This window comes from Amphiura filiformis, chromosome 12, assembly GCF_039555335.1.
Source record: "Amphiura filiformis chromosome 12, Afil_fr2py, whole genome shotgun sequence".
NCBI lineage: Eukaryota > Metazoa > Echinodermata > Ophiuroidea > Amphilepidida > Amphiuridae > Amphiura > Amphiura filiformis.
Window position 1 is genome coordinate 16,319,851 of NC_092639.1, and position 24,250 is coordinate 16,344,100.

A 24,250-nucleotide genomic window follows, 5' to 3' on the forward strand; every position below is an offset into this window, starting at 1 on the left:
ATCAAGGATGTGAATGAGAGTAATATTATCTCTTAATGTGGTAGCTGAGGATCAAGGATGCTAATGTGAGTATTTTAATCTCTATAGTGTGGGAGCTTAAGATCAAGGATGTGAATAAAGGTATTATAATCTCTTAGTGTGGTAGCTGAGGATCAAGGATATGAATGAGGTTATTACAATCGCTATATAGTGTGGTAGCTCGTTAGGATGTGATCGAGAGTATTATGTGATGTGCCCTGAGTAATTTAATTTGATGATTTATCTTTGTTTACAAAGTTACATGAGTGATGACATTTTGGGGAATCCCCCTCTCAAATTGAGCAAAACAAGCTGAATCATATCTAATTTGGAATATTTGGAAACCCCCTGAAAATGATGTTATGGGATTTCCCCTCAGGAAGTGATGTAATGGGATTTCCCCTCAGGAAGTGATGTCATGTGAAAGGTTAATGTTATAATTAAGACTTTGGAATTCCCCAGATTGAGCATAATGTGAAGGCAGTAAATGGCCCAGAATAGAATGGGGTTTTTCCCAAGCTTGGTATATAATAAGAAAATGTAAACAATATTGACACAGTTGATAGTGTTGATCTGGGCTATGCTTACAGTCCAATTCCTTGAAAGAAAGGAAATTACAAACCAGAAATATTTTATGTAGTCAAAGTACTACTATTTACCAGTGTTGTCGGAGAAGATCTAGAATACGTCAAAGAACGTTATTCTTCCAAGAAAGGAAATATATTCTTCTGTCGACTTGCTGAAGTCTGGTATTTTGATTCAACGCAACTGTCAAAATAAGTGGGGACAGCTGCATCGCAGTCCTGCTTCCTGAAGATATTGTGTGAAAGGTGGAAATAGCACCAAGTTTGGAGAAAGCAGCGCAAGGAGTTAAATTTGGAGAACTGCGCAAGGAGTTTAGCATAGGAGAACGGCCCAAGGAGTTTAGCATAGGAGGACGGCGCAAGGAGTTTAGTATAGGATAATTGCGCAAGGAGTTGTAAACGTGTTTGGAGAACACCATTTTCGTGTAAGGATTTTATACGCAAGGAGTTATCAATGCAAGTGTACAAAGGACTTCGCTGATTGTCGCAGGACAAGTGAATAGGGATATATTACATCAGTCGTCCAGAACATTACAAGAACTTTATGATCACCAAGAAGAAGAATGCTGGCTAAGTACAAAATAGATAAAGAGTGATTCTATTTGATTAATGTATATGTGCATTTGTAGTCATTATATTGTACCAAACGAAACTTGCTTTCAATTAAAGACTTAGATTTTGTTAGCTTAAACGAACAGTGTATTTGTGTTGTGCATTCGTGTGAGTTCGGGTAAAAAGGTGATTTTGGCCTTGAGTCAAGTACGACTCGTAACAAAATTGGGGGCTCGTCCGGGAAATACACTGTAAAAAAGTTGACATTATTATACTGAGTCTTGAAAGTGAAAGTACAGTATGACAGAGTTCAAACCAGAAGAGTTTCTTGAAACTATAGATTGGGAGAAGTTTGATAAGTTGAAGAAACCTGATTTAGTAGCATTTGCAAAATACTATGAATTGGATGTAAAGCAAGCCAACAGAAAACAAATAATCAAAAATGCCTTAATTGATGTTTTGGTTGATGAAGAGTATTTTGAAGAATCCATTTTGGAGAAGAGAAAAGAGGTCAAAACTGAAATCGTGGATGCAGTTAAGTTGAAAGAACTAGAAGTTCAGGTGGAAATGGAAAAAATGAAAATGCAATTGCAGTTGGACATGCAAAAGCTAGATATGCAAAATAAAGAAAAAACAAGAAAGATTAGACATGGAAAACAAGAAATTAGAAATGGAAGAAAAAGCACGCCAAGAAAAGATGGCGCTTGAGCACCACAAATTAGAAAGAGAAGAAAAGGAAAAGGTAGCAAAATTGGAACTTGAAAATCAAAAGTTGGAAATGGAAGAAAATTTGAAACAAAAAGAAATTGAAGAAAAGTACAAGTTTGAACAAGAGAAGTTGGCAAAGCTAGGTGACAAATACTCATCAAGTTTCTCCTCAAAGTCAGGGTTTGATGTTACAAAGTATGTAAAGCTGGTGCCTAAATTCAAAGAAAAAGATGTTGACGAGTATTTCCAACATTTTGAAAAGGTAGCTACAAATTTGAAATGGCCTCCAGAGCATTGGACCCTACTGTTACAAAAGTAGTTTTGTGGGGAAGGCCAGGAAACTTACTCAGCTCTACCAATAGAGAAGTGTAACAATTATGAAGAAGTCAAACAGGCAGTCCTTAAGGCCTATGAACTGGTGCCTGAAGCATACAGACAAAAGTTCAGAGATTCAAGAAAGCAAGCAGATCAAACCCATGTAGAATTTGCTAGAGTAAAAGAACACATGTTTGACAGGTGGCTTGGTTCAAAAGAAGTCAAAGATGATTTCGGCCAACTTAAGCAATTGGTTCTTATAGAAGAGTTCAAAAAATGTGTCCACGCTGACATTAAAACCCACTTGGATGAAAGCGCTAGCAAAATTAAAACGCTAAGTGACGCGGCGACAATGGCGGACGACTATGGCTTAACTCACAAATTGAATGCGAGTAGATTTAGTCATAACAGAAGTTATTCAAACAGGTTCAGCCATAACCAACCTAGAGCAAATCAGGGTGGTACACAGGAAGGAGATCTCAGTCTAATCACAGATCCTGGTCTAATTCACAGCATAGTGCTGGTGGTAGAGGGACCCCATGGAGTTCAGGTACCAGACCAACAGGTGGGACTGAATTTAAATCCCAATTAGTTTGCAATTTCTGTAAGAAACCAGGACATACAGTGACCATGTGTCGGAGCTTAAAAGCCAAACAAGATGCACAAAAACAGCAGCAAACTGCTAGTAATACTGTAGGATGTGCAGTGTCACTTGAGTCAAAGAAACAAGTCAGTCAAATCAAAAAACAAGAATTCCCACAAAAGGGAGGTGAAACAGACAAGGTGTGTGAAGAATTTGAACCATTTGTGTTAGAGGGAGTAGTATCACTTGGTGATAATGGTAGTCCAAAGCCCATTAAGATTGTGCGAGATACGTGTTGTGCACGGTCTATGATTCTGGAAGGAACTTTGCCCTTTAATGAGGATAGTTCAGCTGGTAATGCTTTGATCCAGGGTATTGGGATGGAAATAATTAGTGTACCTCTCCACAAAATTAACTTGACATCTGACTTGGTTTCTGGTCCTGTAACCATAGGAGTTAGACATGAATTGCCAGTCAAGGGAGTGTCCATGTTGCTAGGAAATGATTTGGCAGGGGGAAGGTTTTTCCTGACTCAATAGTCACAGATAAGCCCTGTTTACAGGATGATAGTAGTGAGGAAAGGAGATATTTCCTGCATGTGCAGTGACACGGGCAATGAGTAAGAGAGCCTCATTAGAAACAATTGAGGACAACCAAATTGATGACATAGGCTACAGTTTGGAAGACACATTTGTGTCAAAGTTGAATGACAAAGAAGATAAACTTCCTTCTCCAGGGGATAAAAAGACCCCTCAAAATGACACAGCCTCTGAGCATGAACAAATTGGGGAAACATTGAGAGACCCATTAAGTCATGACAAGCTAATTCTGGAGCAACAAAATGACCCAGAACTCAAAGAGATCAATCAAAGGGCATTGACCCTAGAAGAAGCAGAACAAAATTCTGTCTGTTTTTACAAACAAGATGATGTGCTAATGAGAAAGTGGCGCCCGCCTGATGCACCTGCCGATGAAGAGTGGAAGGTAGTGCACCAAATTGTGGTACCAAAAGTCTACCACACTGAAGTTATTAACATAGCACATGATAGTCCCATGGCAGGGCATTTGGGTGTTAAGAAAACTCATGAAAGAATTCTGAGACATTTCTGGTGGCCCACTCTCAGAAAAGATGTTTCTGAATATTGCAAAACATGTCACATATGCCAAGTAGTAGGGAAGCCCAATCAGAAAATACCGCCTGCTCCATTAAAGCCAATTCCAGCCTTTGATGAACCATTTAGTAGGGTTATTATTGATTGTGTAGGCCCCCTACCAAAGACTAAGTTAGGTAATCAGTACCTCCTGACAATTATGTGCGCGTCAACACGCTTTCCTGAAGCCATACCATTGAGAAATATTAAAGCAGTGACCATAGTGAAAGCTTTAACCAAGTTCTTCACATTTGTGGGGCTCCCCAAGTCCATACAGTCAGACCAGGGATCAAACTTTACTTCTGGAGTATTTCAGCAGGTCATGTATCAATTAGGTATAGAACAGTATACCTCAAGTGCATACCATCCAGAATCACAAGGTGCACTAGAAAGGTTCCACCAAACTTTGAAAAACATGATCAGGATATACTGTTTGGAATTTCAGAGGGACTGGGATGAGGGAGTACACTTGTTGTGGTTTGCTGCTAGGGAAGCTGTTCAGGAAACTTTAGGATTTAGTCCTTTGAGTTAGTGTTTGGACACAGTGTGCGGGGCCCTTAAAGTTGTTGAAAGAAAAGTGGCTCAATGAGAAATCAGATATCAATTTATTGGATTATGTCTCCAATTTTAAGCATAGGCTTAACAGAGCAACTGATATCGCCAAAGAAAACTTGAAACAGGGTCGGGCCAAAATGAAACAATGGTATGATCAACATGCCAAAGAGAGAGTGTTCAAACCAGGTGACAAAGTTCTAGTACTGTTTCCAATTCCAGGACACCCATTACAAGCCAGATATCATGGCCCATGTGAGGTAGAGTCAAAAGTGGGTGAAGTAGATTATATTATCAAGACTCCTGGTAGACGCAAGAGCAGGCAGTTATGCCACATAAATATGCTCAAAGAGTATGTTGAAAGAAGTGACAGTGGCATTCCAAAACCTGTGTGTACAGTAAAACATACTGATAATGTAGACAAACATGCCGATGTAGACAAAATCGCCAATGTAGACAAGAGTAAAGATGACAATTCTGATGTCACATTTGACCAGGATAAAGAGCTGGAGCACAAAGAGTATAATGTAAAATTGAACAATTCTGATGTGCTCACTAATTTGGACTCAAAGTTAGGTCATCTTTCTCAAGATCAACAAAGTCAAATTGCAAATTTGATTCACAAATTTGACAATATATTTCCTGATACGCCAAGTAGAACAAATGCTGCATTTCATGATGTAGATGTTGGTGATACAAAACCAATCAAGCAGCATCCTTACAGAGTCAATCCATTGAAAATGGAACATCTCAAAAATGAGATTAATTATATGCTAGACAATGATATCATAGAACCAAGTAGTAGTGAATGGAGTTCACCATGTATTCTTGTTCCCAAGCCTGATGGTTCATACCGATTGGTCGCAGACATGAGAGCTGCAAATGTTCATTCAAAGACAGACTCATACCCAATTCCAAGAATTGATGATTGCATAGACAAAATTGGGAATGCAAAATTTGTTAGCAAATTTGATCTTTTGAAAGGGTACTGGCAGGTTCCACTCACAGACCGTGCCAAAGAGATTTCTGCCTTTTGTACACCATTTGGTCTTTACCAATACAAAGTTATGCCATTTGGGTTGAAAAACGCACCTGCAACATTTCAGAGAATGGTAAATCAAATTGTGGCAGACATAGAGGGATGTGAAGCGTATGTAGATGATTTGATTGTTTACCGTCAAACTTGGGAACAACACATGGAACAACTCCATCAATTGTTTAAGAAGCTGTCTGAAGTACAGTTAATAGTCAATCTGGTAAAAAGTGAGTTTTGCCATGCCACAGTCACATACTTGGGATATGTTGTAGGTCAAGGTCAGGTGAAACCTATCAAAGCCAAAGTTGAAGCAATTGAGCAATACCCCACACCTGTAAACAAGAAGGCACTCATGAGATTTCTAGGAATGGTTGGCTATTATAGAAAGTTCTGTCCAAACTTTTCAGAGATAGCAAGTCCTTTGACTGATTTGTTGAAGAAAGATGCAAAATTCATTTGGTCAGAACAGTGTGAAAATGCTTTTCACAAAGTCAAATCTATACTCATGAGTTCACCAGTACTTACTGCACCTGATTTTCAGAAGCAGTTTAAGTTGACTGTTGATGCCAGTGACATAGGCTGTGGAGGTGTTATGATGCAAGAGGGTGAAGATCAAATAGATCACCCCATTTGTTACTTTTCAAGGAAATTCAACAAGCACCAGAGAAATTACTCCACAATTGAGAAGGAGTGTCTAGCATTGCTATTAGCACTGCTACATTTTGATGTGTATTTGGGTACCACAGTATACCCTGTGCTTGTTTTCACAGATCACAATCCCTCACCTTCATCAACAGGATGAAGAACAAAAACCAAAGACTGGTGAGGTGGAGTTTGACCTTGCAAGAGTACAATCTGGACATCAAACATATTAAGGGAAAAGACAATGTAATGGCTGATGCCTTGTCCAGAATTGCATAAAAACTGGCAAACGAAAATTCCTTTTAAAAAGGAACTTGTGTGACAAGTAGTCACTGTGTATGTTGAGTTAAGCACTCAATGTTAACATTAAGTTGAAGTTGATGTAAAAGAAGAAAACAATTAAGAAAGTTTTCATTACATTCAAACTTTCTTCTTTTAAGGGGGAGGGTGTGATGTGCCCTGAGTAATTTAATTTGATGGTTTATCTTTGTTTACAAAGTTACATGAGTGATGACATTTTGGGGAATTCCCCTCTCAAATTGAGCAAAACAAGCTGAATCATATCTAATTTGGAATATTTGGAAACCCCTGAAAATGATGTAATGGGATTTCCCCTCAGGAAGTGATGTAATGGGATTTCCCCTCAGGAAGTGATGTCATGTGAAAGGTTAATGTTATAATTAAGACTTTGGAATTCCCCAGATTGAACATAATGTGAAGGCAGTAAATGGCCCAGAATAGAATGGGGTTTTTACCAAGCTTGGTATATAATAAGAAAATGTAAACAATATTGACACAGTTGATAGTGTTGATCTGGGCTATGCTTACAGTCCAATTCCTTGAAAGAAAGGAAATTACAAACCAGAAATATTTTATGTAGTCAAAGTACTACTATTTACCAGTGTTGTCGGAGAAGATCTAGAATACGTCAAAGAACGTTATTCTTCCAAGAAAGGAAATATATTCTTCTGTCGACTTGCTGAAGTCTGGTATTTTGATTCAACGCAACTGTCAAAATAAGTGGGGACAGCTGCATCGCAGTCCTGCTTCCTGAAGATATTGTGTGAAAGGTGGAAATAGCACCAAGTTTGGAGAAAGCAGCGCAAGGAGTTAAATTTGGAGAACTGCGCAAGGAGTTTAGCATAGGAGAACGGCGCAAGGAGTTTAGCATATGAGGACGGCGCAAGGAGTTTAGTATAGGATAATTGCGCAAGGAGTTGTAAACGTGTTTGGAGAACACCATTTTCGTGTAAGGATTTTATACGCAAGGAGTTATCAATGCAAGTGTACAAAGGACTTCGCTGATTGTCGCAGGACAAGTGAATAGGGATATATTACATCAGTCGTCCAGAACATTACAAGAACTTTATGATCACCAAGAAGAAGAATGCTGGCTAAGTACAAAATAGATAAAGAGTGATTATATTTGATTAATGTATATGTGCATTTGTAGTCATTATATTGTACCAAACGAAACTTGCTTTCAATTAAAGACTTAGATTTTGTTAGCTTAAACGAACAGTGTATTTGTGTTGTGCATTCGTGTGAGTTCGGGTAAAAGGTGATTTTGGCCTTGAGTCAAGTACGACTCGTAACAATTATAATCTCTTAGTGTGGTGACTGAGGATCAAGGATGTAAATTAGGGCATTACGGTAGCTGAAGATCAAGGGTGTGAATGAGAGTATTATAATCTCTTAGTGTGGTAGCTGAAGATCAAGGATGTGAATGAGGGTATTATAATCTCTTAGTGTGGTAGCTGAAGATCAAGGATGTGAATGAGGGTATTATAACTTCTTATTGGGGTAGCTGAAGATCAAGGATGTGAATAAGGGTATTATAATCTCTTATTAAGGTAGCTGAAGATCAAGGATGTCCATGATGGTGTTATAATCTCTTAGTGTGGTAGCTGAAGATCAAGGATGTGCATGAGGGTATGATAACTTCTTAGTGTGGTAGCTGAGGATCAAGGATGTGAATAAGGGTATTATAATCTATATAGTGTGGGAGCTGAGGATCAAGGATGTGAATAAGGGTATTATAATCTATATAGTGTGGGAGCTAAAGATCAAGGATGTGAATAAGGGTATTATAATCTATATAGTGTGGTAGCTGAGGATCAAGGATACGAATGACGATAATATTATCTCTTAATGTGGTAGCTGAGGATCAAGGATGTGAATGAGTGTATTATAATCTCTTAGTGCGGTAGCTGAAGATCAAGGATGTGAATGAGAGTATAATAATCTCTATTGTGTGGTAGCTGAGGATCAAGGATGTGAATGAGGATATTATAATATCTTTGTGTGGTAGCTGAGGATCACGGATGTGAATAAAGGTATTATAATCTCTTAGTGTGGTAGCTGAGGATCAATGATATGAATGAGGGTATTACAATCGCTATAGTGTGGTAGCTGAAGATCAAGGATGTGAATTAGGGTATAATCTCTTAGTGTGGTAGCTGAAGATCAAGGGTGTGAATGAGGGTATTAGAACTTCTTATTGGGGCAGCTGAAGTTCAAGGATGTGAATAAGGGTATTATAACCTCTTATTGAGGTTGCTGAAGATCAAGGATGTCCATGAGGGTAATATTATCTCTTAGTGTGGTAGCTGAGGATCAAGGATATGAATGATGAGGTTATTACAATCGCTATAGTGTGGTAGCTCAAGGATGTGAATGAGGGTATTATAATCTCATAGTGTGGTAACTGAAGATCAAGGATGTGAATGAGGGTATTACGGTAGCTGAAGATCGAGGATGTGGATTAGGGTATTATAATCTCTTAGTATGGTAGGTCAAGATCAAGGATGTGAATGAGGGTATTATAATCTCTTAGTGTGGTAGCTGAAGTTCAAGGATGTGAATGAGGGTATCATAATCAAAAATGTGATTGAGGGCATTATAATTTCTATAGTGTGGAAGCTGAGGATCAAGGATATGACTGAGGGTATTATAATCTCTTTAGTGTGGTACTGGTAGCTGAAAATCAAGGATGTGAATGAGGGTATTATAATATCTTAGTTTGGTAGCTGAAGATAAAGGATGTGAATGAGGGTATTATAAATTCTATAGTGTGGTAGCTGAGGGTCAAGTATGTAAACCGATTTTGTACATAATTTTCAGATGGCTGCACCAGTAACGTCTGCTCAAGAAGCACAACGCCGCGTAATCCTCTGGTGTGCACCGAGATCTCTGTCCACAGCATTCCTTCGAGCCATGTCTAATGTAGACCACTCGATGGTGTGGTGCGAACCATACACATCGGCTAAGAAGTTCAAAGATGACCCCGACCCTGAGCAAAGTGTTATGGCCATCATGAGTCGCAAAGACAACAGTTCTGCGCCAGCTCATTTCTATTCCCTAGCTGCCGGTGAGGGCACTTCTCGCGCATGGGTCAAAGAGAAACTGGAAATGGACTACCCTGGCAAGAAATTTATATTTGTCAAAGAAATAATTGACGACATCGATGGGCACTACTATGATATGCTTCCGAATGGATATCATCATACATTTCTCATTAGACATCCTGTGAGAGCATTTGCATCATTGAGGAAGTTTCAACAAGATCCGAAAATGTGTCGCTCAAAACGTGTTCAAGAAGGCCCACTGCAGACATTGGCTCCTGATATTATACCATCCGGGTTATTTTACAAAGAGATGTGCGACTTTGTGGACTTCTTGCAGAAGAGGGATGACAGGATGCCGATTATTTTGGACGCAGATGATGTCTTAGAAGACCCATATGGTACGATGAAATTATACTGTCAAAACATCGGCATACCATTCACTGATGACATAGTCACATGGAGCAAACAGAAGAAAGAAACGCTGTTTGACAATTGGATGGCGCCTAAAGAGGTCATGTATATTTTCGAGTCAACGGAATTGCATAAGAACTCAGTAGGCGGTGGCAGTTCAGGTTTTGGCAAACCTAAAGAATTACCTTCGCGATCAGAAATACCAAGTGATGTACTTCAAGCTGCAGATGATAGTATGAAGTATTATCTGAAGTTACACAAACACAGACTGGTAGCAAGATCCTGATGTGTATGAGTACTCAGGAGATTATCAACACAATAAACACATTTTGGGCTACCGTATTACATTTAAAATCCACACTACTGCTGTGGAAGATTTTAAAATATCTTCCACAGGGGGAATATGAATTTCAAATGGAATGAACACATTAGGCAGCTCCATTTGAATTTCATACGTCCTCTGATAAAGATTCAACCTGAATCTTGCACAGAGGGATTGTGAATTTCAAGCTACTAATGTATTCATTCCATTTGAAATACATACTCCCACTGTGGAAGATAATTATTTCTAAAATCTTCCACATGGGTAGTGGGGAATTTAAATGGAATAGCCCAATTGTTTTAATTTAAAGTTGGAATTAATTCAACAAAGGTGAAAACCGGATACGTTTGAAATGTTTTCGCACTTTTAACAGGAGAGACCAAAACACAATATGGTTGAATATGGCAAGCGTCGGTTATAAATAATTAACGTGATTTATCATTTTGATAGTAGATTGTACAAAAAAAGAATTTAATCTTCTCGATCCAGCCTATACACGAAGCATCATGAAATCATGCTCAGACCAGATCCTTAGTTTGAGCCATATAAGCATTAATAATGATAACACAACTTGAAGACATTGAAATGTTGTCCACTTGGAAAGTTCTGTTAATATCTGAATGGAGTCCACATTGAAGTTAATATCTGCAGAAAATATATGGCCGTAATCGTATTCTTTCATAAAGTCTTGGTTTCTTGCATAAAATAATGAATTTAAACACGAATCAGCTGCGTATAATATGACAGAATAAAAGGAGAATTTGTAAACTATTAGTATCGAAATGCTAAACAAGTTGAACGGTGCTTGCATCCCCCCCCCACAAAAAAAAACCCCGCACAAACAAAGTGAAATAATCTCTTTTGATTGCACGGCCGTATAGTACGACCATCCAAATGCTGACTGATATTGACAATATTATGTTGACAATGATCTGCTATATCACTGAAAGTGCAAAAGAATATATAAAAATATATAATCCAATGAAAGATGATATGTTGAGTAAAAACATGTAGAAAACAGAACTGCAATGTTCAGTACGATTTGTTTTGCGAGGAAAATCATGGAAAACGTACATTGCTACAAGTCTTGCAGACTATTATGATAGTATGCTTCACGCGGGTGTCGACTGCAGACGACAAGTTTTTAAAAAAATTTAAAAATTCAAAAATTTCAGAAATGTAAATTTTCATGACCATATTTGGAATCAGCATGAAAAATGCATTAAAATGAGTACAAACAAGCCTAGTATTGATTCAGTAGTTCTTAAGATAGCTCTTGATATTTTGAGAAAATATTTCAAAACTTGAACTTTTTTCATTGAAGCGCAATGGCTAGCACGCAGAGCATTAAGGGCAACGCCCGATGACATATAAATGATGCTTAGTTGAGATCATGCATTAATGTTAATATTTGCATAAAGATACTTTGTCCGGTATATCTGCAAATTTTAAACATATTATACATCGGAATACTTTTCTAAAATCTGGGTTTCTTGCATAAAAGAATGGATTTAAACACGAATTTGCTACATATAATATGAAAGAATAAAATACAAATTCGTAAACTATTCCACCACTAGTATTATTTAAGCAAGTGCGAGACACGTTGAAAGGTGTGATGCATATAAAAAACGCGCAAACAATGTAAAATGAGTTTTTGGTAACACTAATCTGTCGTTTATGAAGGCGTTTTTGTAAGCCATTTTCTCGACGACTGCGATGACGACTAGCACTGTCTGTAGAAGTGGATACGGTTGCCGTGGCAGCCCCTCTGGAATCACAAGCAGTAATCTTCCTTCCGTGATTTTGAATGTGTCTCAAAATTAGTCCGTAACAGGCAAATATAATCAGCAGTTGAAATGGGTAAAACATGGCTAGATTCACAAAAATGAAAATCGTTTCAATTTTACGACCAGAACTAGTCACTGTACACACGGAATATGTAGCGTCGAACCCGAACTCCCCAAAATGTGATACAATTGGTAGAAGAGCGACAAAGAAAGGCACCAGCCAAGTAACTGCCAACATTACGGTAATTTTCTTTGAAGTATAAAGCCACCGATATGTAGTTGGTTTTGTAATTAATATAAATCTATTGAACGCGATGAAAGGTAGAGTATAAACGCTACACCCAAAACCAAGAAGTGATATAAATGCATTGAGTTTGCATAGGCTATCTGATAACGACCGATAACCGGATAGAACACTTATGGAATATAAGGCGAGACTCAAACCTCCAAGCAGATCAGCTACACTTAAATTGACCACGAAGGCATTCGTAGAAGTTCTTAATTTCTTTGATAATAAAACAGAAAGAAGAACTAAGATGTTGCCAATCATTGTAATGATGAATAGGATAATCAAAATTGCTGCTGCCAATTGTCTTTCTGCGTATGACTGAAAAACTACCATATTAGGTGACTGCACGGCTGACATATTATAATCATCTAAAGAATCATTGCTGACTATATTTGACAATGTCATTTTGATGGTGTTTTGCTATTATAGTCTTATTATCACTGAAAGTGTACAAGAACGTATGAAAATATATAATCAAATGGCATATGAGAAGATAGGTAAAAACATAGAAACCAACAAGCTCAGTACAATTGTTTTACGTGGTCTCGGAGAATCAGAGCGTAGAAAGTTTATATTGCTAACAAGCCATTGCAGAATTTTCTGAAAGTCCGTAATGACTTACTGTTCTGATTGAACGACTAATCAACAATGTGACAGAACCTTTCATAGACGATTGGTATACAGATTTTAATATAGGTAAATGTCCAGTAAGATTTCTTCATATCGCAAAGGATATTGATTAGTTAAACTTAATTACTTCATGTTCGAATTCCATAGTGTTTGTCATGTCATTAAAATAAATGGAACATCATTTTAGTTCCGACAATAAACCCATGATAAAGTATACTTGTTTAGTGGTACACTGTAAAAAATTTATGTGCTATAAATTTATTATGTGCTGAAATATCTGGCAGCAAAAGTCTGTGCCATAAAAAATATTTTGTAAACTACGCTATTACGAACAATTGTGTCCATATTTTTACACTCTTAAAATGTTGTAGTCAAATTTGACCAGAAATTATATAAAACATTTACTCAATTCATGTCAAATTTGACATTATTCGGAGTGTACGGAAATTAGTTATTTTCTACAGAACATTCTTTACGGAACAGTTTCGGTAAGTTTTCGTAAAATTACCGCATATATATTTTTCACAGTGTATTGACGCGTATTTTTTATTGTATCATGTGTTGAAGGCCATTTTTAGTACTAAGCTAATATGTACATGGTTAAAATAAGTGTAAGCTAATGTATTCCAGGGTGCCTTTATTAATAACCTTAATGTTAATTGTTACTGCTCTTAATTAGCCAAGTTAATTATAGGATGATTATGATCTCAAACATGTCAAGCTCATGTCAAGCTCTCAGTTCTAATTGCCTAAAATTTAGCGTGAGAAACTATTTTATTCTGATGACGTTAATGGCAAGAACTGAAAATTATGTTCGGGGAAATATAAATTTTGTGTCTTTCAATATTATTGATAAACATTTTCGACAATACATTAATAAACTTAAAAGCTTTTAAGTGTAAAAATGATAAATGCTGATATTGGTTGTTTTTTACCACTAATTAATAGTATCAGATAGTTTATCAATGCTCATATCTACTGCTGCTATCAGGTGGTTTATTAATGCTCACATTTTCTGCAGATATCAGGTAGTTTATCAATACTCACATCTACTGCTGATATCAGGTAGTTTTTCAACGCTCACATCTACTGCTGATATCAGGTAGTTTATCAACGCTCATATCTACTGCTAAAATCAATAGTTTATCAACGTTCACATCTACTGCTGATATCAGGTAGTTTATCAACGCTCACATCTACTGCTGATATCAGGTAGTTTATCAATGCTCACATCTACTGCGGATATCAGGTAGTTTATCAATACTCACATCTATACTGCTGCTATCAGGTAGTTTATATCTACTGCTAAAATCAATAGTTTATCAACGTTCACATCTACTGCTGATATCATGTAGTTTATCAACGCTCTTATCTACTGCTGTTATCAGGTAGTTTATCAACGCTCACATTTACTGCTGATATCAATAGTTTATCAATGCTCACATCTACTGCTGCTATCAGGTGGTTTATCAATGCTCACATCTACTGCTGCTATCAGGTGGTTTATCAATGCTCACATCTACTGCTGCTATCAGGTGGTTTATCAATGATCACGTCTATCTACTGCTGATATCAGGTAATTTTTCAATGCTTACGTCTACTGCTGATATCATAGTTTATTAATGCACACATCTATCTACGACTGATATCAGGTAGTTTTTCAATGCTTACGTCTACCGTTGATGTCAGGTATAAATTATCAATGCTCACATCTACTACTGATAGTATATCAATGCTCGCATCTATCTTCTGCTGCTATCAGGTAGTTTATCAACGCTCACATCTACTGCTGCTATCAGGTAGTTTATCAACGTTCACATCTACTGACGATATCAGGTATAGTTTATCAATGCTGACATCTACTGCTGATATCAGTAGTTCACCAACGCTCAGATCTACTGCTGATATTAGGTAGTTTATCAACGCTCATATCTACTGCTGATGTCAATAGTTTATCAACGCTCACACCTACTGCTGATGTCAGGTAGTTTATCAATGCTCACATCTACTGCTGCTATCAGGTAGTTTATCAATGCTCACATCTACTGCTGCTCACATCTACTGTGCGCCCCCTTCTTGAATACGCGGTGCCCGTTTGGCATCCGGGGCTTACTGAGAAACAACACCTGGCTTTGGAGCGTATTCAGAAGAGGGCGTGCAGAATCGTCTTGGGTGGTAACTACATTTTTTACCAAGATGCCCTCGTCACATGTAACATGTCCGATCTGAGAAGCAGGCGCGACAAGATCTGCTTAGATTTTGCTACCAAACTGTATGAGTCGCAACAATTTCGCAGCTGGCTTCCTAAGTTGAGATCCGAAGTAGTCAAAGTTCCTCTCCGCAATAGCAACATGATAACGCTGCCGAAAGTACGCACACATAGATGAAATAGTTTTGACCATTTTGTATTCTCTGTGCTGCGTAGTTTCTGCAGTTCTCTCTGCTGCTTGTACTGAGGTTGGTTTTAGTTTCGGCTTCAGTTTGATTTGTCATTGTTGTTTATGTTGTAGTCTCATTTAATTGTTGTATATATTTTCTCTTACCATAGTTGTGATATTTTTGTGTTAATTTTTGATATGTAAATGATGTTGTAATTCAGCTTTTTGCTGCGAGTGCATTGTTTTAATAAACCATTAATAATAAATAATATAGGTAGTTTATCAACGCTAACATCTACTGCTGATGTCAGGTAGTTTATCAACGCTCATATCTACTGTTGATATCAATAGTTTATCAACGCTCACATCTACTGCTAATATCAGGTATATAGTTTATCAACGCTCACATCTACTGCTGATATCAGTTGGTTACAAACGCTCACATCTACTGCTGCTATCAGGTAGTTTATCAACGTTCACATCTACTGCTGATATCATGTAGTTTATTAATGCTCACATCTACTGCTGATATCAGGTAGTTTATCAATGCTCACATCTACTGCTGGTATCATATATAGTTTATCAATGCTCACATATATCTACTGCTGATATCAGGTAGTTTTTCAATGCTTACGTCTACTGTTGATATCAGGTATAGTTTATCAATGCTCACATCTACTGCTGATATCAGGTAGTTATCAACGCTCACATCTACTGCTGATATCAGGTAGTTTATCAATGCTTACGTCTACTGTTGATATCAGGTATAGTTTATCAACGCTCACATCTACTGCTGCTATCAGGTAGTTTATCAATACTCACATCTACTGCTGATATCAGGTAGTTATCAACGCTCACATCTACTGCTGATATCAGGTAGTTTATCAATGCTTACGTCTACTGTTGATATCAGGTATAGTTTATCAATGCTCACATCTACTGCTGATATCAGGTAGTTTATCAATGCCCACATCTACTGCTGATATCAGGTAGTTATCAACGCTCACATCTACTGCTGATATCAGGTAGTTTATCAATGCTTACGTCTACTGTTGATATCAGGTATAGTTTATCAACGCTCACATCTACTGCTGCTATCAGGTAGTTTATCAATACTCACATCTACTGTTGATATCAGGTAGTTTATCAACGCTCACATCTACTGCTGATATCAGGTAGTTTATCAATACTCACATCTACTGTTGATATCAGGTAGTTTATCAACGCTCACATCTACTGCTGATATCAGGTAGTTTATCAATGCCCACATCTACTGCTGATATCAGGTAGTTATCAACGCTCACATCTACTGCTGATATCAGGTAGTTTATCAATGCTCACATCTACTGCTGCTATCAGGTAGTTTATCAATGCTCACATCTACTGCTGATATCAGGTAGTTTATCAATGCTCACATCTACTGCTGATATCAGTAGTTTATCAACGCTCACATCTACTGCTGCTATCAGGTAGTTTATCAACGCTCACATCTACTACTGATATCAGGTAGTTTATCAACGCTCACATCTACTGCTGATATCAGGTAGTTTATCAATGCTAACATCTATTGCTGATATCAGGTATAGTTTATCAATGCTCACATCTACTGCTGATATCAGGTAGTTTATCAACGCTCACATCTACTGCTGCTATCAGGTAGTTTATCAATGCTCACATCTACTGCTGATATCAGGTAGTTTATCAATGCTCACATCTACTGCTGATATCAGGTAGTTTATCAATACTCACATCTACTGCTGCTATCAGGTAGTTTATCAACGCTCACATCTACTGCTGCTATCAGGTAGTTTATCAATGCTCACATCTACTGCTGATATCAGGTAGTTTATCAGTGCTCACATCTACTGCTGCTATCAGGTAGTTTATCAATACTCACATCTACTGCTGCTATCAGGTAGTTTATCAACGCTCACATCTACTGTTGATATCAGGTAGTTTATCAATGCTCACATCTACTGTTGCTATCATGTAGTTTATCAATGCTCACATCTACTGCTGCTATCAGGTAGTTTATCAATGCTCACATCTACTGCTGATATCAGGTAGTTTATCAATGCTCACATCTACTGCTGATATGAGGTAGTTTATCAATACTCACATCTACTGCTGCTATCAGGTAGTTTATCAACGCTCACATCTACTGTTGATATCAGGTAGTTTATCAACGCTCACATCTACTGCTGATATCAGGTAGTTTATCAATGCTCACATCTACTGCTGCTATCAGGTAGTTTATCAATGCTCACATCTACTGCTGATATCAGGTAGTTTATCAATGCTCACATCTACTGCTGATATGAGGTAGTTTATCAATACTCACATCTACTGCTGCTATCAGGTAGTTTATCAATGCTCACATCTACTGCTGCTATCAGGTAGTTTATCAATGCTCACATCTACTGCTGATATCAGGTAGTTTATCAATGCTCACATCTACTGCTGCTATCAGGTAGTTTATCAATGCTCACATCTACTGCTGATATCAGGTAGTTTATCAATGCTCACATCTACTGCTGATGTCAGGTATAGTTTATCAATGCTCACATCTACTGCTGCTATCAGGTAGTTTATCAACGCTCACATCTACTGATGATATCAGGAAAGTTATCAATGTTCACATCTACTGCTGCTTCAGGTAGTTTATCAACGCTCACATCTACTGCTGCTATCAGGTAGTTTATCAATGCTCACATCTACTGCTGATATCAGGTATAGTTTATCAATGCTCACATCTACTGCTGCTATCAGGTAGTTTATCAATACTCACATCTACTGTTGATATCAGGTAGTTTATCAACGCTCACATCTACTGCTGCTATCAGGTAGTTTATCAACGCTCACATCTACTGCTGATATCAGGTAGTTTATCAATGCTCACATCTACTGCTGATATCAGGTATAGTTTATCAATGCTCACATCTACTGTTGATATCAGGTAGTTTATCAACGCTCACATCTACTGCTGATATCAGGTAGTTTATCAACGCTCACATCTACTGCTGATATCAGGTAGTTTATCAACGCTCACATCTACTGCTGCTATCAGGTAGTTTACAAATGCTCACATCTACTGCTGATATCAGGTAGTTTATCAATGCTCACATCTACTGCTGATATCAGGTAGTTATCAACGCTCACATCTACTGCTGCTATCAGGTAGTTTATCAATACTCGCATCTACTGTTGATATCAGGTAGTTTATCAACGCTCACATCTACTGCTGCTATCAGGTAGTTTATCAATGCTCACATCTACTCCTGATATCAGGTAGTTTATCAATGCTCACGCCTACTGCTGCTATCAGGTAGTTTATCAATACTCACATCTACTGTTGATATCAGGTAGTTTATCAACGCTCACATCTACTGCTGCTATCAGGTAGTTTATCAACGCTCACATCTACTGCTGATATCAGGTAGTTTATCAACGCTCACATCTACTGCTGATATCAGGTAGTTTATCAATGCTCACATCTACTGCTGATATCAGGTATAGTTTATCAATGCTCACATCTACTGCTGATATCAGGTAGTTTATCAACGCTCACATCTACTGCTGATATCAGGTAGTTTATCAACGCTCACATCTACTGCTGATATCAGTAGTTTATCAACGCTCACATCTACTGCTGATGTCAGGTAGTTTATCAATGCTCACATCTACTGCTGCTATCAGGTAGTTTATCAATGCTCACATCTACTGCTGATGTCAGGTAGTTTACAAATGCTCACATCTACTGCTGATATCAGGTAGTTTATCAATGCTCACATCTACTGCTGATATCAGGTAGTTATCAACGCTCACATCTACTGCTGCTATCAGGTAGTTTATCAATACTCACATCTACTGTTGATATCAGGTAGTTTATCAACGCTCACATCTACTGCTGCTATCAGGTAGTTTATCAATGCTCACATCTACTGCGGATATCAGGTAGTTTATCAACGCTCACATCTACTGCTGATATCAGGTAGTTTATCAACGCTCACATCTACTGCTGATATCAGGTAGTTTATCAATGCTCACATCTACTGCTGATATCAGGTATAGTTTATCAATGCTCACATCTACTGCTGATATCAGGTAGTTTATCAACGCTCACATCTACTGCTGATATCAGGTAGTTTATCAACGCTCACATCTACTGCTGATATCAGTAGTTTATCAACGCTCACATCTACTGCTGCTATCAGGTAGTTTATCAATGCTCACATCTACTGCTGGTACCAGGTAGTTTATCAATGCTCACATCTACTGCTGATGTCAGGTATAGTTTATCAATGCTCACATCTACTGCTGCTATCAGGTAGTTTATCAACGCTCACATCTACTGATGATATCAGGAAAGTTATCAATGTTCACATCTACTGCTGCTTCAGGTAGTTTATCAACGCTCACATCTACTGCTGCTATCAGGTAGTTTATCAATGCTCACATCTACTGCTGATATCAGGTATAGTTTATCAATGCTCACATCTACTGCTGCTATCAGGTAGTTTATCAATGCTCACATCTACTGCTGATATCAGGTATAGTTTATCAATGCTCACATCTACTGCTGCTATCAGGTAGTTTATCAATACTCACATCTACTGTTGATATCAGGTAGTTTATCAACGCTCACATCTACTGCTGCTATCAGGTAGTTTATCAACGCTCACATCTACTGCTGATATCAGGTAGTTTATCAATGCTCACATCTACTGCTGATATCAGGTATAGTTTATCAATGCTCACATCTACTGCTGATATCAGTAGTTTATCAACGCTCACATCTACTGCTGCTATCAGATAGTTTATCAACGTTCACATCTACTGCTGCTATCAGGTAGTTTATCAACGCTCACATCTACTGCTGATATCAGGTAGTTTATCAACGCTCACATCTACTGCTGATATCAGTAGTTTATCAACGCTCATATCTACTGCTGATATCAGGTAGTTTATCAACGCTCACATCTACTGCTGATATCAGGTAGTTTATCAACGTTCACATCTACTGCTGCTATCAGGTAGTTTATCAATACTCACATGTACTGCTGATATCAGGTAGTTTGATCGATGTTCACATTTACTGCTGATACTAGTATAGTTTATCGATGCTCACATCTACTGCTGCTATCAGGTAGTTTATCAACGCTAATTAATTATGTTGTTGTGCCTGACTTGAGTAGTTTAGGATGTTGTCACTTAATAATGTGTAACCATGACGATAAAGCATATAAAATGTGAATAATTTATCTAGACATTTACTCCGTGTGACACCATCACAACAAGCTGAGAGCTTTTAGTTTGAAATATCATATACATAATGATATTAAAAATATTAACTTACAAACATAAGATTGCTTCCTTGAATTATGCAATGTAGAAATAGTAATAGGCATATGCTAGTGTTTGAATAATAGGCATATGCTAGTGTTTTTGGAAACATGATTTTAGTATGGAATACATACGGTATATTAAATATATCAACGTACAAAATAAGATTGGTGCCTTGAATTGTGCAATGTATAAATAATTGATTTCAGCTATGGTTTTAGAAACATGATGACGCAACGGCAAAATATATCGTTTCTGACTTAATCGGGTATCTATAGATGCCATTTGATAAATGAAAATATGTTATTAATCATGACGAACGCATTCAGTTGAACTCGAAATTATAGCGATAATAACATCAAAATACCAGTAAATGGTTATAATATTTTTTATATAATTATTGACATTAAAAGTAAAGTATATACATAGGCTTATATTTGAAGGCAACATATCGTATCTTAATGACATAGTTATAATGGCTCACTTCAGTACTGAACAATTTTAGAATCTACCAGTTTCGCGAAAGCCCGAGAAAAATCACTTGGGAAGCTAACAAACAGAGGGAGTACGGTGACTGAAAAGATCAGATGTGCACACATCAGAGTTGTATGCTTAAATTTAATAATCAAGGGGGTATGCACAATGGGCAAGTGGAGAGGTCTAGTATCTAGAATACATAGAATTAAATGTTTCATTGTTGCATTCATTGATCACGTGTATTTAGAGAAACGACCATATATAAAATCAAGTACAGCGTATATTTACCTTATATATAACCTATCCATATTAGTTCTTTGAATATTATGTGGCTAGCCCTATTATAGCCTACGGTTTTTTCTTCTTCTTCTTTTCTTTAAAAATCGGCCGGCTCGAAAATCGGTTCATGACAAAATAGTAAAATGCTTCGGATTTCCAAATGAGCGTCGTAATTTTTTAATGCATAAATTCGAGCACTCGAAGTGATGATTAGACAACAAAAACGAATGAATAAACTTTAATAAGTTGGTAATCTACGTGTCCAATCGCACTAAGATTTTTCTTACTATGGTATTTACATCTGCTTTTTTTTTTAAAGTTGATACCAGGCCTGGTCGATACATGGAATTCCGCAAACAACGCCATCGTCCTATTATTAATTTGTTGCAGTATAATAGATGGCGCTGACATGACAAGCTAACTTGTCTTTACACTGTTTTATTCTTATTGCATGTATAATAATATTATTGCTGAACCATGAAATGGTCTCAGCCTATATGAGTGTATGTTACTTACTTACTTGCTTACTTACTTGCTTACTTACTTACTTACTTACTTACTTACTTACTCACTTACTTACCAACCATTTGGTCTAAAATGGACATATCTTTAAATACCACGAAGGTATGAACCCCCAAGTGGTGTCAAATGAAAGAGAAAGAAGTAAAGAATATGATAAAGAAACACAGGGGGTGCTACTGCTAATAGTTTTAAAGTTGTGGTTCATTTTGATTCAGAAGTCGCCCAATTGGGCTACTAAATCACAGATTTGCACTGGGAGACAGCTTGTCTGCTATTTTGATAACAAGCATATTGTTTCCAAGAAAGTGAAGTAAATATTGTGAAAATTCTGTAAGTATTATTAAAACAGTATACCACAGTATGGACCAAACTGGACGTGTCTATAATGATCGCCCACTATAGCCCATTTTGTGGTTAGTATTTAGATCACAGGAAATTACGGCGCCCCATGATGCATTTATGAAAATACACACTAAGGGTATGTGATAAATGCTATATACAGTAGTGCCTCTGAATGCTGTAGTTGCCTCTGATTGCGCAATAATGGTGAATACTTGTGCGGTGGGGGTTTGGTGGTCAAATGTTATTCCTTCCCATGATGCATTTATGAAAATCAATACATACACACTATAAGGCTTCAAGGTAAATGCTGTATAGTTCCTACCAACATTTTGAAATATGTCCGACTCCGATTGAGCTAAAACTTGGTACAAATAATCCTTGATCATAAGGGGATCATGAAACAGCATCTGAGGTCATCCAAGGTCAAAGGTCAAATGTTAAAGCTGCTCCGATGGGGCTGTAACTCTGGGAAAACAATCCCCGGCACTTGCAATGGGGAGTATGAAACGGCAAAGGTCATCTGAAGTCAAAGGTCAGGTCAAATTTAAAGTTGCTCGATTGGGCTGTAACTTGAGAAAATGATCCCTGATACTTGGGTAGTATGAAACCGCCAAGGTCATGTGAGGTCAAAGGTCAGGTCAAATTTAATGTTCCTCCGATGGGGCTGTAACTGGGGAAAAACAATCCGCGGCATTTGGGAAGTATGAAACTTCAAAGGACATCTGAGGTCAAAGGTGAGGTCAAATGTATAGTTGCTCCGATCGGGCATGGTTCAGCTATGGTGCGGTTACCGCTCTTGTATAGTTGAACTCAGTGCAGTTCTATCAACGGGAATCAACTCAATGAAAACACGATTTCCTACATCATGTTTGAATAAACTACTTTCCGTTGTTTACTTTGACCTTCTTTAAAAACCTTACTCATACAAAAATAATTGAGATGCCAATCGTGTTCTTCCTTGTGCTGTAACAGGCTTTATTAAAGCCATATTATAACATTTTTGTAAAAATAGATTAGTATTTATTTTCCATAAAATGTTAGCTTTTACTGTCAGATATGTCCCCTTTTAATTTTGAATCGAACAAGCGAGGTAAAGCCCCCCGGGGGGGGGGGGGGTCGCTCCCATTGTGGCCTGTATACCATCCGCAATAATGAAAACGCGTAAAAAGGGTAGTTTTTCGTGGGTAAGCACGATACGCGCGTAACGCGTTTAGGGTGTCAAAAACATGAAATATTGGAAAAAGGGTAGCAAAATTGCAATTGCTAATACGCGGAAATGATATTTAGGGTATGAAATTTGATGCAAGGAATAAAATCCCTGTTTAGGGTGTAAAAACACCTGTTTAGGGTATTGTTTTAGCCAAGGGTTAAATCCTTGTTTAGGGTGCTTTTCAAAAGTTGATTATCGCGGATGGTGTACAGGCCACAATGGGAGTGACCCCCCGGGGGTAAAGCATAGCAAATTGGAATTTACTACTAGCGCCCTTGCATGTTACTCCCGTGGTTGTAATACGGTACGATCCTCGGGGTGTGTGTGTATCATGTGTATCCCGCACGCCGTGTACGTACTGTGCATACGTGTTCGACTAATATTTCCATCGTAATAATAAAACGCCGGTTCCATCGTTTTATTCAAAATCTCGGATATTGACAAAACTACAGCACCTAAAGTCTTGATTTTTGCAGAGTATCTTTATTGACTAAAGTACATTACAATCGTGTAAAAACCAGAGTTTTGAGAGCGTTCTCATCAGCAAATGTTATAATATGGCTTTAAAGTAAAATATGAAGCACTGCTGATAGGACTGATGATGGATAATAGTTTTCCGATTACAAATAACACATGACATGACAAATGTTAATCATATTATTACGCAAGTTAAATTATGAACTGACCCACCACATATAAATTGGGCTATTCCATTTAAAGCCCACACTACCCCCACCGGACGATTTAGCTAGAGTCTTCCACAGAGGGA

The 24,250-nt window shown here is 37.6% G+C and overlaps 2 protein-coding genes across 2 annotated transcripts; one reads left to right on the forward strand and one right to left on the reverse strand.

The window, feature by feature from the left end:
• Nucleotides 1-9,264: 9,264 nt before the first annotated feature.
• On the forward strand, nt 9,265-10,185 carry LOC140166660 (uncharacterized). Its single transcript, XM_072190158.1, has one exon. It carries the CDS (start codon nt 9,265-9,267, stop codon nt 10,183-10,185), a length of 921 nt encoding a protein of 306 aa, XP_072046259.1.
• A 1,440-nt stretch (nt 10,186-11,625) lies between these two features.
• On the reverse strand, nt 11,626-12,705 carry LOC140166662 (beta-1 adrenergic receptor-like). Its single transcript, XM_072190159.1, has one exon. It carries the CDS (start codon nt 12,703-12,705, stop codon nt 11,626-11,628), a length of 1,080 nt encoding a protein of 359 aa, XP_072046260.1.
• Between the last annotated feature and the right edge of the window lie 11,545 nt (nt 12,706-24,250).